Here is a 14,070-nt window from a genome sequence, read left to right as displayed (position 1 = left end):
ATGCTGGCCTTCTTGGCAGAGTTCCTCTATCCAGTGTTAATTTTTTATATTTTCTATTGGCCAGTCTGAGATATGGCTTTTTCTTTGCAACTCTGCCTAGAAGGCCAGCATTCCGGAGTCACTTCTTCACTGTTGACGTTGAGACTGATGTTTTGCAGAATACCAATCAATTTATATATGGCGAATAACGGTTTTTGCACATTTTAAACAGAGCTCACCTTGTTATCTCATCACCCAACACGCTTTTCACGTTATCTTTTCTTTCTTTCTCTCTCTCTTTCGGAGCGTGTCGAGAACAGTAAGAATATGGAGTGACGGGATCGGTCCGATGCAGATGGAGTCTGTGCTGAGATGAAGCTCATGGTGAGTTAACAAAGCTTTTCCAACAGAGAATACATTCATTTACCTCCATAATCTAGAGTCATACACCCAAAATGATGGTGCTGATGAAGACAATAGTAAAGATTAAACACTCCATTTGTTTATTGTTGTAGACTCATGGAGGAGGGACTTTTACTTGAAAAACCAAACCAGAAGACGGAAACCAAAGGCATTGCAGAGGCTTTCTTGAATCCATGTGCAATAGGTTTAACAGGATCATTTTACTCATTACTACAGTGGATCAAATATGAAAGAGGCATTTACTCTGATTAAATATTTATAGTCGTTGAACATATTAAATGCAGGTCCTGCAAGTCCTTGGTTTGTCTTATGTCAAAGGCAATGGATGATCATAACTGACAATCCCAAAATGAAGCTTGAGTTTGTAGAAAAAGGAATTGCCTAGAAGTGTATATGTATTCATAAATGAAAGCAGAGTTCAACTCAGAATATGTTGTGTAACATGTTTATGCAGTGGACTTCATTGATCTCGCCTGATGCGGTTGAACCAATGGAATAGTCCCTAAAGTACAGACCCTGCCCATCTGGCACTCCATACCTGCTCAATCAAACGGCAAAAGTATGTGAAAGAAAACAAATACTATTTGAACCCAGGTATGTAGTGTACCACTTATACTATTTCAAACTCCTCTTTACCTGTACCCTGTGGTGGACATCAGGAATACATCTCAGCTGGCCCTGACCCCCATCCTCTATGATGTAACTGTCCCACTAAAACCTGGGCAACGTGGCCAAAGACTCCATCATCCCCCTGGTGGAGATCCCTGGCCTCATCCTCACCTACATCCACAACCAGCTCAAAGGAAAAGTACGTCCTCTATTACATTCACTGTCACAAACCAAAAACCAGCTCAAAGGCAAGAACTTTCTCACATTCGACTACATGCACAGTAAGGAGGAAAAGCTTCATTTCCAATAGTTCCAAGCGGTGAAAACCATCTGTTTTTGAGACAGGGTGACACCAAAGCTTGGTTGTATTCATTAAGTATACCTTTGTATAAATGTTCAAAGATGCATTATGGTACATTACAAGCTCAAAACATTTTAACACAAATGACAATTTAGGGCAATAACTGAGAAATGACTCTCTCTCTCCATTGTTTTATCAGCCTGTGTGATTGACAGGAGAAATGATGAGAGGAGCTGAGTTTTTTCCATCATTATTACTGGGGATGAAGAAGGGAAAGAGTTTATCTTTAAAGGTGCAGCCAGTGAAAGAGTAGATATGAGACCTGGCCTCCACATCATAAAAGGAGACCTGACCCTCCTCATAGTCCACAAACACCCCCACCTTCTGGGGCTTCTCTTTCAGGGAGAGGATGACTTGGGGGGCAGCACAGGCTGTGTATTGATTCCCATCCTTTAAGACCACAGTCCAGAGTCCATATTCAGGGCTCGGTGATACAAACCCTTTCCTGTTTATGGACTCTCTGGCCACTCCTAAAGTCCACCGAGTCTTACCGTTAACCGTCACCTCATAGTAAAATCTCCCTGAGGAGAAGCCATCCTTTCCAAGGACAATGGCAATACGATCAAACCTTTTTGGATTGTCAGGAAGATTCTGTGGTACGTCTCCACGTCTCACTTGTTTCCCATCTTCAGACAGGATGAGTTTGTGATGTGCTGTATCAGGGTCCAGAGTCACATCCACTGCATACTGCTGAATCCTCTTCAGTTTGACTTCAGGAAGCTTCTCCATCTCTTTATTCAGTGTCTCTTCCAGCTGGGACACAGCTCTCCTCACAGTCCCCACACACAGATCACTGTGAACACTGATCTCAGACCTGTTCTTGGTGGGTGGATGTTTGTACACTAGTGATGGGTAGTTCTGGAGAAGTTGGAGGTGGTCCTCAGTCTGTGAGAGCTGCTTCAGATCAGTGCTTCTCCTCTTTAGCTCAGTGATTTCCTGATCCAGATTTTTAATGAGCCCTTCAGCCTGCCTCTCTACTGCTTTCTGCTTCTCCTCAATCACCTCAATCAGCTCAGCCTGGCTTTTCTCAATGGAGCGAACCAGAGCAGTGAAGACCTGTATGCTGTCTGCTATCTCCCTCTCTGCATCTCTCTTGCTGAGATCGACTGAGAGTTTGATGTCTTTAACCTTCTTCAGTCGCTCCTGGATAATCTGCTGCACTTCTGCCTCAGTTTTCCCCAGCTGAGCCTTCCTCTCTCCACACTCTTCCTCTATAGGGACAGTGTCATGAGTCTTGTGGTCTGCCTCAGTGCAGAACTGACACACACAAGTCTGGTCAGTCCTACAGAACAGCTCCAAGAGTCTGTCATGCTTTTACAGATCCTGTCTTCCAGGTTCTCCACAGGGTCGACCAGTTTGTGTCTCTTTAAGGCTGGGGCGATCTGATGAGGCTCCAGGTGAATCTTACAGTAAGAGGTTAGACAGAGCAGGCAGGACTTCATGGCACTGAGCTTTGTCCCAGTGCAGACGTCACAAGGCACTTTTCCGAGTTTAGGAGGAGATTCATCTTTACCTCTGTCTTTCATCTTTTTAAAATTCTCTACAACCTCTCTAAACGTTGTGTTGACACGAAGCTCAGGTCGTCTGTAGAATTTCTCCTGACACAGTGGACATTGACACAGGTCCATTCTATCCCAGTACTTTGTGAGACATGTGATGCAGAAGCTGTGTCCACATGAAGTGGTGACTGGCTCAGTGAACACATCCAGACAGATAGAGCACAGGAAATGGTCTTCAGAAAGTAGAATGCTGGAGGAAGCCATATCTAGAGAGAGAGAGAGAGCAAAGTCGAAACTGTAAAGCATAGTTAAAGTTCAACATTTTTATTTAGCAAATTGCAGAAAACCTTCCCGATCAAAATAATAATAGACTCCAGCTCTAGATTATAATCAATCAGTCATTAATACAATATATATGTTTTTTCAAATGAGCCTATTCCATTTCCTGGAATGAGTCAGCTCTCGATAGTTTCAGTGCCGTTGTCAACACGGCATTAAGGGAAACTAAGCAATCTTGATAAAAGTTGTTTAACCGTACTACATACAGAGCAAATTAGTCAATTTACGAAACATAGTTAAACATGGGTACTGTAGATACAAACAGGAGATTACCATCATAGATACAAACAGGAGATTACCATCAAATAAATGTACACAGTCATATTTATTCACCGATCCTTGTGAATCTCTACTCACCCATGTCTGTGTAAAATAGTGTGGGCGTGTCCTCAGATTTTTCTCTAGTATGTACTGTGATTAACCACAGAAGACTGTGTAGCGGTTTAAGAGAGATGTCTGAAGTGTTTTAGAGTTTACTCATGTGTGCAACATACAGCACGTCAAGCAACTTCAGTCTCACTTCAGCAAAGTGACATCAACATGCTCCTCCCCACCCAGTGCTGCTCTGTGCTCTGGAACAGAATTAACCCTTCACATGGCTGACACATTGTTTTACCTTCTCAATTCAAACAAGGTTGAAGAGTTAAACAAGAGGATTGTAATTGTTTTACTGATCTAGACAGAATGAGTGTGAATCAGAAATGTGAAACAAGGACCTATTTCAGGTGTATGGAAGGTTTTCTGACATCAACAACAACATAATTCTAATTCCACATTGGGATGAAAAAGTCATTGCTGTCTTGGCAGATTTGACAATTAATTATGAAGCAAGAAATGTCCCAGATTGTGCCTTTAAACAAACTCACTGTGTTTGCTCTATGCTGAAAGCCTGCATCTGCTGATTGTGGTGCCTGAATAAGTGTCTAATGTACCTCCTACAAATATTGAGGTTGTTTTATGTTAAAGGCAACGCATGATCATAATTGACAATCCCTTCAATTGTGGCAATATTTGATCATTACTGCTCATTGACTTTGTCTCTTTCATATATTCTATTGGAGTTTATAAAACATAAATGCAGGACATGACAAAACATGCCACTTGGTGGCAGACAACCCACACAGCATCCATAAACAACAACAGATAAAACAACACTGACAGGCAATTGACAACAAAAACAAAGAGCAATAACGGTAATACAGTTATGGTCCTTTACGATGCCCAGACTGTGATCTTGAGCTTGGGTTAAAATACAATCAAATAGGTACATCGTTCTGGACCTGTACAGGATGTAAATCCCCAAATCGTGGCACCGTTGAGTCATTACTGCTTCGTGAGATTGTAATTCTGTGTCCATATATTCATGGCCCAAGAGAAAAATAAAAACATATAAAATAATTGATCTATCGTCTCTCTTAGTTTCATAATTTTCCTTCAATTCCCAAGAGGCTGAATGTATCTCACTGGAGAAACCTCTGCACGAGTGAAACAGCATCGCTCTGTCTCAGTATGTGTAGGCCATCTATCTGATGCTGTCTGGTCCAAAAGAGTATGACATTGTTGCCGCCCATAGCATTGAATGCAAGGGATGCCAGCGGGCATTTGGCCTCCCTTGATAAAATAGTATGAAATAATAGCCAATCAGTGCTAACCTGAGTGAGCTCTACTATGAATGGTCCTGGCGCACCAAAAAAAAGTGTCAATAGAAGCTGGTTTGGAATTGGCTTCTCTCCAATCGCTTCGAGAGCATACGTCATTGACAGAAACAACTTGAATTCTTGCATCTCTTTGTGTTGTTGTCCTCCGGTGGCTAGCTAGCTAAAATTGTCACTTTCCTGGAGATAGGGATTTGGACTTGTGGTTTTACTTAATTCTCCATACTGGACACTGATTTAAATGGCAATTCTGATCCAACCATACATACATACATAGTGCCCCTGGCCTGAGAGGATGGAAGTTCAATATGTTGCTAGATATAGAAGGCTATTCTTACTGTAACTAGCTAACGTTGCCCATGAAATGAACTTAAACTAGCGAGCAAGCATTGTAGCCAAGTAGCCTAGGACGGCAAAAAACAAAGTGTGTACTGTTTGACAGAGTGATAGACCGTTTCATCTCCATGAAAGAGAGGATGGCATTGGAGTTTCTGTACATACACACACAAACACACACAGAAATTAGAACCATGGACAGCCACATCATATTTAGCTTACGTTGATTGGACTAAATTGTTTTTTGGTATCTTTTAGTTGTCACTGAATTAGACTAAGCATCAGATGATGTTGAAATGTTTAAGTTGAAATGGTGCTGGAATAGTGGAGGCAGCTCCTGTTTTCTTTGCGTCTTGCGGTAACTCTCTGTGGTTCTAAATCATTACTGGTCTTAAAATGTCAGAAATGCTAACTTGCTGTAGGTCATGTAACTGTTTGTTCCATGCAATATGCTTTGGGGACTTCACTGGACAAAGGTTGCTCTCCGGGTTTTGTGATGAAACAAAGGTTTGTTTGAATTGATTCTAAAACCTTTTTCAATGTGCCATTTCTGGCTCTGGACAACATGACAGGAAAATCTTTAATTTACCAGACATTTGAGAAATGTAACATCTATATGCATTCAAATCCAACCTGGACAGCCAGCACCTTCAATAAATTAGGAATGTTGGCTAATTAAACCATAGTTACATGTAATTAAAACCAGACTATAACAATTTACAGAAACACTATTAATTGTGTTGCGATGTGTAGCATATGCAAAACTTTATAGCCAATTATTTATTTTTATTTTTGGGGGGGTACTTTCCTAAAATAATAGTTGTCCACCTCACGGTTCAGCTGTCAGAGATTTGATTACTAAACGTATCAAGGCATTGCTTATGCAAAGGCCAATAGGCTTAGGTATACACTGTATGATATTAACATTTTAATAAATCTATATATACGTAGCATATATATAGGAAAATAAGCTTAACCCCAGAGAGAGAGATGCTGGTGGCCTGCTACGACACTGACATGCATTTCTTTATGGCAGATGGCTACTGCGTCTGCTCCACGGATATAGACACACAGAAGGAGGGCAAATTTATAGGCTTTCAATCTGAATATTTTGTATAACGATGAGCATTATATTGGTAGATTAATGGAGTAACTCTGGTAGGCCTGAAACTATCTCCCTCACCTGGAGCACAGGGGGACACTGCCTTCATATCACAGGCCTGCAGTAGCTAAGGCTTAATGATAGCCACACCATACCAATCCTTCCTAAACGTTTCTAAACTTTATTAGGGTAATACCAAAAGTAAGTCAAGCCATTGTTTGTATGGAAAATATGAGCAGAATGGTGAATGTAAATCTGGGGAAAAACACACTACCCACCCCCTGTCACCCCCAAAAACACACTACACTCCCCCTGTAACCCCCAGAAACACACTACCCTCCCCCTGTAACCCCCAGAAACACACTACCCTCCCCCTGTAATCCCCAAAAACACACTACCCTCCCCTTGTCACCCCCAAAAACACACTACCCTCCCCCTGTAACCCCAAGAAACACACTACCCTCCCCCTGTAACCCCCAGAAACACACTACCCTCCCCCTGTAATCCCCAAAAACACACTACCCTCCCCTTGTCACCCCCAAAAACACACTACCCTCCCCCTGTAATCCCCAAAAACACACTACCCTCCCCTTGTCACCCCCAGAAACACACTACCCTCCCCCTGTAATCCCCAAAAACACACTACCCTCCCCTTGTCACCCCCAGAAACACACTACCCTCCCCCTGTAACCCCCAGAAACACACTACCCTCCCCCTGTAATCCCCAAAACACACTACCCTCCCCTTGTCACCCCCAAAAACACACTACCCTCCCCTGTAATCCCCAAAAACACACTACCCTTCCCTTGTCACCCCCAAAACACACTACCCTCCCCCTGTCACCCCCAAAAACACACTACCCTCCCCCTGTCACCCCCAAAAACACACTACCCTCCCCCTGTAACCCCCAGAAACACACTACCCTCCCCCTGTAACCCCCCAAAACACACTACCCTCCACCTGTAACCCCCAGAAATACACTACCCTCCCCCTGTCACCTCCAAAAACACACTACCCTCCCCCTGTAACCCCCAAAAACACACTACACTCCCCCTGTAACCCCCAGAAACACACTACCCTTCCCCTGTCACCTCCAAAAACACACTACCCTCCCCCTGTAACCCCCAAAAACACACTACCCTCCCCCTGTCACCCCCAAAAACCCACACAACCAAAGCAATGAAAAAGGTTTGACAAAGCTCCCATATTTTGGACCACCCCTCTCCAGTAATATTCAATCTGTCCCTAACAGAGTAAAGAAGTTTACATTTTCATTTGATGATGAGATTACAGAGGACATCCATGGAAATTCCAATCATGTGTCGACTGGCTAAATATGATCATTTCTAAACTGATATATTCAATGATTTGTGAATGTAATTAGTTAATTATCTGTTCCCTTTCCATCATTGATTCAACCTGTGTGATTGACATGAGAGATGATGAGAGGGGCTGAGTTTTCATCATTAGCAGATTGGCCAAAGTATGGAAAGAGTTTCTCTGTAAAGGTGCAGCCAGTGAAAGAGTAGATATGAGACCTGGCCTCCACATCATAAAAGGAGACCTGACCCTCCTCATAGTCCACAAACACCCCCACCTTCTGGGGCTTCTTTCTCAGGGAGAGGAGGACAGGCGGGGAGTTACTGGCTTTGTACACATTTACATCCCTTTGGTACACAACACAGAGTCCATCTTCAGGTGTCAGTGTGATTTCCCCTTTCCTGTCAGTGGACTCTCTGGCCACTCCTAAAGTCCACCGAGTCTTACCGTTAACCGTCACCTCATAGTAAAATCTTCCTGAGGAGAAGCCATCCTTTCCAAGGACAATTAAATACTGATTAAACCTTTTTGGATTGTCAGGAAGATTCAGCTCCGTGTCTCCAGTTCTCACTTGTTTCCCATCTTCAGACAGGATGAGAATGGAACATGCTGTATCAGGGTCCAGAGTCACATCCACTGCATACTGCTGAATCCTCTTCAGTTTGACTTCAGGAAGCTTCTCCATCTCTTTATTCAGTATCTCCTCCAGCTGGGACACAGCTCTCCTCACAGTCCCCACACACAGAGCACTGTGAACACTGATCTCAGACCAGTCCTTGGTGGGTGGATGTTTGTACACTAGGGATGGGAAGTTCTGGAGACGTTGGAGGTAGTCCTCAGTGTGTGAGAGCTGCTTCAGATCAGTGCTTCTCCTCTTTAGCTCAGTGATTTCCTGATCCAGATCTTTAATGAGCCCTTCAGCCTGCCTCTCTACTGCTTTCTGCCTCTCCGCAATCACCTTAACAAGCTCAACCTGGCTTTTCTCAATTGAGCGCACCAGAGCAGTGAAGACCTGTATGCTGTCTGCTATCTCCCTCTCTGCATTTCTCTTGCTGAGATCTACTGAGTGTTTGATGTATTTAACCTTCTTCAGTCGCTCCTGGATAATCTGCTGCACTTCTGCCTCAGTTTTCCCCAGCTGAGCCTTCCTCTCTCCATACTCTTCCTCTATAGGGACAGTGTCATGAGTCTTGTGGTCTCCTTCAGTGCAGAACTGACACACACATGTCTGGTCAGTCCTACAGAAAAGCTCCAGGAGTCTGTCATGCTTCTTACAGATCCTGTCTTCCAGGTTCTCCACAGGGTCGATCAGTTTGTGTCTCTTTAAGGCTGGGGCGATCTGATGAGGCTCCAGGTGATTTTCACAGTAAGAAGCCAGACACACCAGGCAGGACTTCATGGCACTGAGCTTCTTCCCAGTGCAGACGTCACAGGGCACTTTTCCGGGTTTAGGAGGGGATTCGTCTTTACCTCTGCCTCTCATCTTTTTAAAATTCTCTACAACCTCTCTTAACGTTGTGTTGACACGAAGCTCAGGTTGTCTGTACAGCGTCTCCTTACACAGTGGACATTGGTACAGGTCCCTGCTATCCCAGTACTTTGTGATACAGGCCATGCAGAAGTTGTGTCCACATGAAGTGGTGACTGGCTCAGTGAACACATCCAGACAGATAGAACACAGGAACTGCTCTTCAGACAGGAGACTGCTGGAGGAAGCCATATCTAGAGAGAGAGAGCGAGCGAGATCAAATTCAAAAATGTAAAGCAGAATTAAAGTTCAACATTTTTATTTAGCAAATTGCAGCAAACCTTCAGATCAAAATAAAAATAGACTCCAGCTCCAGATTATAATCAATCAGTCATTAATACAATATAATGGAGCATTTTCCATTTCCTGGAATGAGTCAGCTCTCGATAGTTTCAGTGACATTGTCAACACGGCACAGGTCCCTGGAGATTATCCAATCTTGATTAAAGTTGTTTAATCGTACTACATGCAGTATAAATTTGTGAATTTACTAAATATAGTTAAACATACTTACTTACTGTAGATGAAGAAAACAGGAGATTACCATAAAATAAATATACACAGTAATATTTCTTCATCGATCGTTGTAAATCTCTACTCACCTGTGTCTGTGTAAAATTGTGAGGGCGTGTTTTCTGATTTTTCTCTTGTATATACTGTAGTTTTAAAAACAACGGAGACTGTGTAGCGGTTTAAGAGAGATTTCTGAAGAGTTTGAAATAGTGTATTCATGTGTGCAACATACAGCACGTCTAGCAACTTCAGTTTCACTTTAGTAAGGTGACATCAACATGCTCCTCCCCACCCAGTGCTGCTCTGTGCTCTGGAACAGAATGAACCCTTCACATGGCTGATCTCTCTTCATCCTTGATACATTGTTTTCTTATCTCAATACAAACAGGGTTGAACAGTTTAAACAATAGATTTATAATTATTTTACTAGTCTAGACAGAATGAGTGTGAATCAGAAATGTGAAACAAGGACCTATTTATTGCAGGTGTATGGAAGGTTTTCTGTCATCTACAACAACAGAATTCTAATTCCACATTGGTTGTCTTGGCATATTAGACCATTAATGAATAAGCAAGAAATATCCCATACTGTGCCTTTAAACATGACCAATTTCACTTATACGAACTACCAGTTTATCAAGTCAGACGATGGGTAGGGACAAAAATGCAGAATATCCTTTGGCCCTCTACTGTTTGTAGGAAAATGCCTGTGCTCGCTGTATGCCGAAAGCCTGCATCTGCTGCTTGTGGAGCCTGAAGAAGTGTCTAACATACGTGAATCAATTCAGTGTTTTATCAGAATCCGATTTATTGTCATCTGAGTTGTGGATTGTTCTTACGATTCCACGCTATATCATTGACAACAGTCTATTTTACAATGGAGACTAATTTACAATGGAGATGCCTCTACATCTTCATTGCTTGCCGTTTAGGGTTTAGGGTTTTAGGCTGGGTTTCTGTATAAGCACTTTGTGACCTCTGCTGATGAAAAAAGACTTTATAAATTCTTTGAGAGCCTCTGACCCTATTACTGGGGATGAGTCACTGGCTGCCATGCCGTCCCTAGGAGGGGTGCTTCACTTGAGTGGGTTGAGTCACAGTCGTGATCTTCCTGTCCGGTTTTGCGCCCCCTCTTGCTCATACATTGGAGGAGATCTTCGAGAGCTATACTCAGCCTTGTCTCAGGGTAGTAAGTTGGTGGTCTGTTGATATCCCCCTAGTGGTGTGGGGTCTGTGCTTTGGAAAAGTGGGCGGGGTTATATCCTGCCTGGTTGGCCCTGTCTGGTGGTATCGTTGGACGGGGCCACAGTGTCCCCCAATCCAACCCTGTCTCAGCCTCCAGTATCTATGCTGCATTAGTCTATGTGCCAGTGGGCTAGTATCAGTCTGTTATATCTGGTTTAATTATCTTGTTTTATCTGATGTCCTATGTGATTTTAGGTATGCTCCCTCTTCCTCTCTCTCTCCCTCCCCAGGACCTGAGCCCTAGGATCTTGCCTCAGGACTACCTGGCCTGATGACTCCTGGCTGTCCCCAGTCCACCTGGTCACGCTGCTGCTCCAGTTTCAACTGTTCTGCTTGCGACTAGGGAACCCTGACCTGTTCACCGGACGTGCTACATCCACTGTGATTATTATTTGACCCTGCTGGTCATCCATGAACGTTTGTCCTTCAAGATGTTCAATCTGAACTTAAATGGCCATGTACTCTTATAATCTCCACCCGGCACAGTCAGAAGAGGACAGGCCACCCCTCAGAGCCTGGTTCCACTCTATGTTTCTTCCTATGTTCCTGCCTTTTCAGGGAGTTTATCCTAGCCACCGTGCTTCTACATCTGCATTGCTTGCTGTTTGGGGTTTTAGGCTGGGTTTCCATATAGCACTTTGTGACATCAGCTGATGTAAAAAGGGCTTTATAAATACATTTGATTGATTGATTGGTTTTTACCCAGTACTACTTTTACTGCTTCTCTATATGGTAAATAGTGTTTATGCACATATTACAGTAAATTAGACTATCATATCTACATGCACACACGGTCACTCTCTCTCTCCATTCTCTCTCTTTCTCCATGAGTTTGTAGAGAAAAGTAACACAATTGGTTGAAGGGATTAGCCCGTGACGGTCATGAGATGAAGCCCATAAACAGTAAACAAAACCATTAAATCAGAGAATACATTGTTTTTTAGGTGTTAAGCCTGTGGTAGCCCTTTACATTCGTACCTGTATACAGGTTGACAATTTCAGGACTGATAAGCTCTTAAATTGGAACGCAATGGCTGTACACTAACATGCTATAAATGGTGTCAGAGCTCAGGCTCTGCACCTTGCAATGCTGTACGGGTTTTGACTGACAGTCATTCTGAAGTGCCACACTGCACGCGACAAGAAGTTGCCTCCATCCCTCCCATTAATTGGGCAACTTTTGGATGTTTGAGTGAGGGAAATGCTGTAAATTAAGAGGTCTCTATGTATTTTCGAAGATGAGGCATTGAGGATTATAATAAGTACCGCTTTGATGTCATACAAGCAAACCAAACACCTGTACGTCCAAAATGTGTACTTTATATTTCCATATCATAAATCTCAAGTCTATACAGTGTCAACGTTTTTGATCACTATGTGTGATGTACAGTTACAAGATGACATGGCATCATACCCTGTTCTGAACAGAATGAGCCTATGTTTGTCTAATGTGAAGCAATTTTGCAGCAGAACAAGCACCTGAATGCACTCATGGCTCGTCCTAGCTAGTCGTGTTGGCAATAGAACAAGCTTTATTTTTGAACTGCATAAACAACAACAGCAAGTGAGTGATGGTGGGGATGCAGGGTTGTGTTCCAAACAAAACAACTACTCTAGTTCCGCAATGGCACGGATAGGAGAGCCTAAAAAAGCACCTTATAGTTAAAGACTCTTCTTTGAGTCCTAAATGTGCATTGGCAATACTTTGGAGATGTGTGTGTCCATTTTTTCTTATATTATGTTTCATTTACCCCACATTGTCCAGGAATAGTCAGATCATTTACTGAATGTAACAAATGCAGCAAAACGTTTTGAATTTTTTTTAATAAATCCAATCAATTTTTATTTGTCACATGCACATGTATAGCAGAAAAAACATCCCCACATCATGACGCTGCCACCACCATGTTTTGCCGTAAGGGATGGTGCCAGGTTCCACCAGACGTGACGCTTGGCATTCAGATCAAAGAGTTCAATCTTGGTTTCATCAGACCAGAGAATCTTGTTTCTAATGGTCTGAGAGTCCTTTAGGTGCTTTTTGGCAAACTCCAAGTGGGCTGTCATGTTCCTTTTACTGAGAAGTGGTTTCCGTCTGGCCACTCTACCATACAGGGCTGATTGGTGGAGTGCTGCAGACATGGTTGTCCTTCTGGAAGGTTCTCCCATCTCCAGAGACAAACTCTGGAGCTCTGTCAGAGTGACCATCGGGATCTTGGTCACCTCCCTGACCAAGGCCCTTCTATCCTGATTGCTCAGTTTGGCCTGGCGGCCAGCTCTAGGAAAGGTCTTGGTGGTTCCAAACGTCTTCCATTTTACAATGGAGGCCACTGTGTTCTGGGGACCTTCAATGCTACAGAAATGTTTTGGTACCCTTCCCCAAATCTGTGCCTCTACACAATCCTGTCTCTGAGCTCTACCCACAATTCCTTCGACCTAATGGCTTGGTTTTTGATCTGACATGCACTGTCAACTGTGGGACCTTATATAGAACAATGTGTGTCTTTCCAAATCGTGTCCAATCAATTGAATTTATCAAAGGTGGACTCCAATCAAGTTGTAGAATCATCTCAAGGATGATCAGTTGCCTATCTAAGGTCTTCGAAAGCCTAGTCAACAAACAGATCAGTGACCATCTCGAATCCCACCGTACCTTCTCCGCTGTGCAATCTGGTTTCCGAGCCGGTCACGGCTGCACCTCAGCCACGCTCAAGGTACTACATGATATCATAACCACCATCGATAAAAGACAGTACTGTGCAGCCATCTTCATTGACCTGGCCAAGGCTTTCGACTCTGTCAATCACCATATTCTTATCGGCAGACTCATTAGCCTCGGTTTTTCTAATGACTGCCTTGCCTGGTTCACCAACTACTTTGCAAGCAGAGTTCAGTGTGTCAAATCAGAGGGCATGTTGTCCAGTCTGCTGGCAGTCTCTATGGGGGTACCACTGGGTTCAATTCTCGGGCCGACTCTTTTCTCTGTATATATCAATGATGTTGCTCTTGCTGCGGGCGATTACCTGATCCACCTCTACACAGACGACACCATTCTGTATACTTCTGGCCCTTCCTTGGAAACTCTGCTATCTAACCTCCAAATGAGCTTCAATGCCATACAACACTCCTTCCATGACCTCCAACTGCTCTTAAACGCCAGTAAA

The 14,070-nt window shown here is 43.3% G+C and overlaps 1 protein-coding gene and 1 pseudogene across 1 annotated transcript; both read right to left on the bottom strand.

Annotated features, from left to right (window-relative positions):
* Positions 1-459: 459 nt before the first annotated feature.
* Positions 460-6,568, bottom strand: LOC135506803 (E3 ubiquitin-protein ligase TRIM39-like; annotated as a pseudogene).
* Positions 6,569-7,462: 894 nt separating this feature from the next.
* LOC135506802 (E3 ubiquitin-protein ligase TRIM39-like) lies at positions 7,463-9,916 on the bottom strand. The gene is made up of 2 exons (XM_064926182.1): positions 9,754-9,916; positions 7,463-9,345 (listed from the first exon to the last, which is right to left on the bottom strand). The coding sequence occupies exons 1-2, from the start codon at positions 9,881-9,883 to the stop codon at positions 7,718-7,720; spliced, it is 1,758 nt and encodes a 585-aa protein (XP_064782254.1). The 5' UTR covers positions 9,884-9,916; the 3' UTR covers positions 7,463-7,717.
* Positions 9,917-14,070: the final 4,154 nt, after the last annotated feature.

Source organism: Oncorhynchus masou, chromosome 20 (assembly GCF_036934945.1).
Source record: "Oncorhynchus masou masou isolate Uvic2021 chromosome 20, UVic_Omas_1.1, whole genome shotgun sequence".
NCBI lineage: Eukaryota > Metazoa > Chordata > Actinopteri > Salmoniformes > Salmonidae > Oncorhynchus > Oncorhynchus masou.
The sequence above is the reverse complement of the archived record's forward strand: the minus strand, read 5'-3'. Positions and strand labels throughout refer to the sequence as shown.

What these genes read in the sequence shown, in the direction of transcription:
- LOC135506802 (XM_064926182.1), bottom strand. Translation starts at nt 9,883, where the DNA reads ATGAATACACTATTTCAAACTCTTCAGAAATCTCTCTTAAACCGCTAC. An exon ending in ACAATTTTACACAGACACAG is followed by an intron (nt 9,346 to 9,753) that starts GTGAGTAGAGAT and finishes CTCTCTCTCTAG; the next exon opens with ATATGGCTTCCTCCAGCAGT.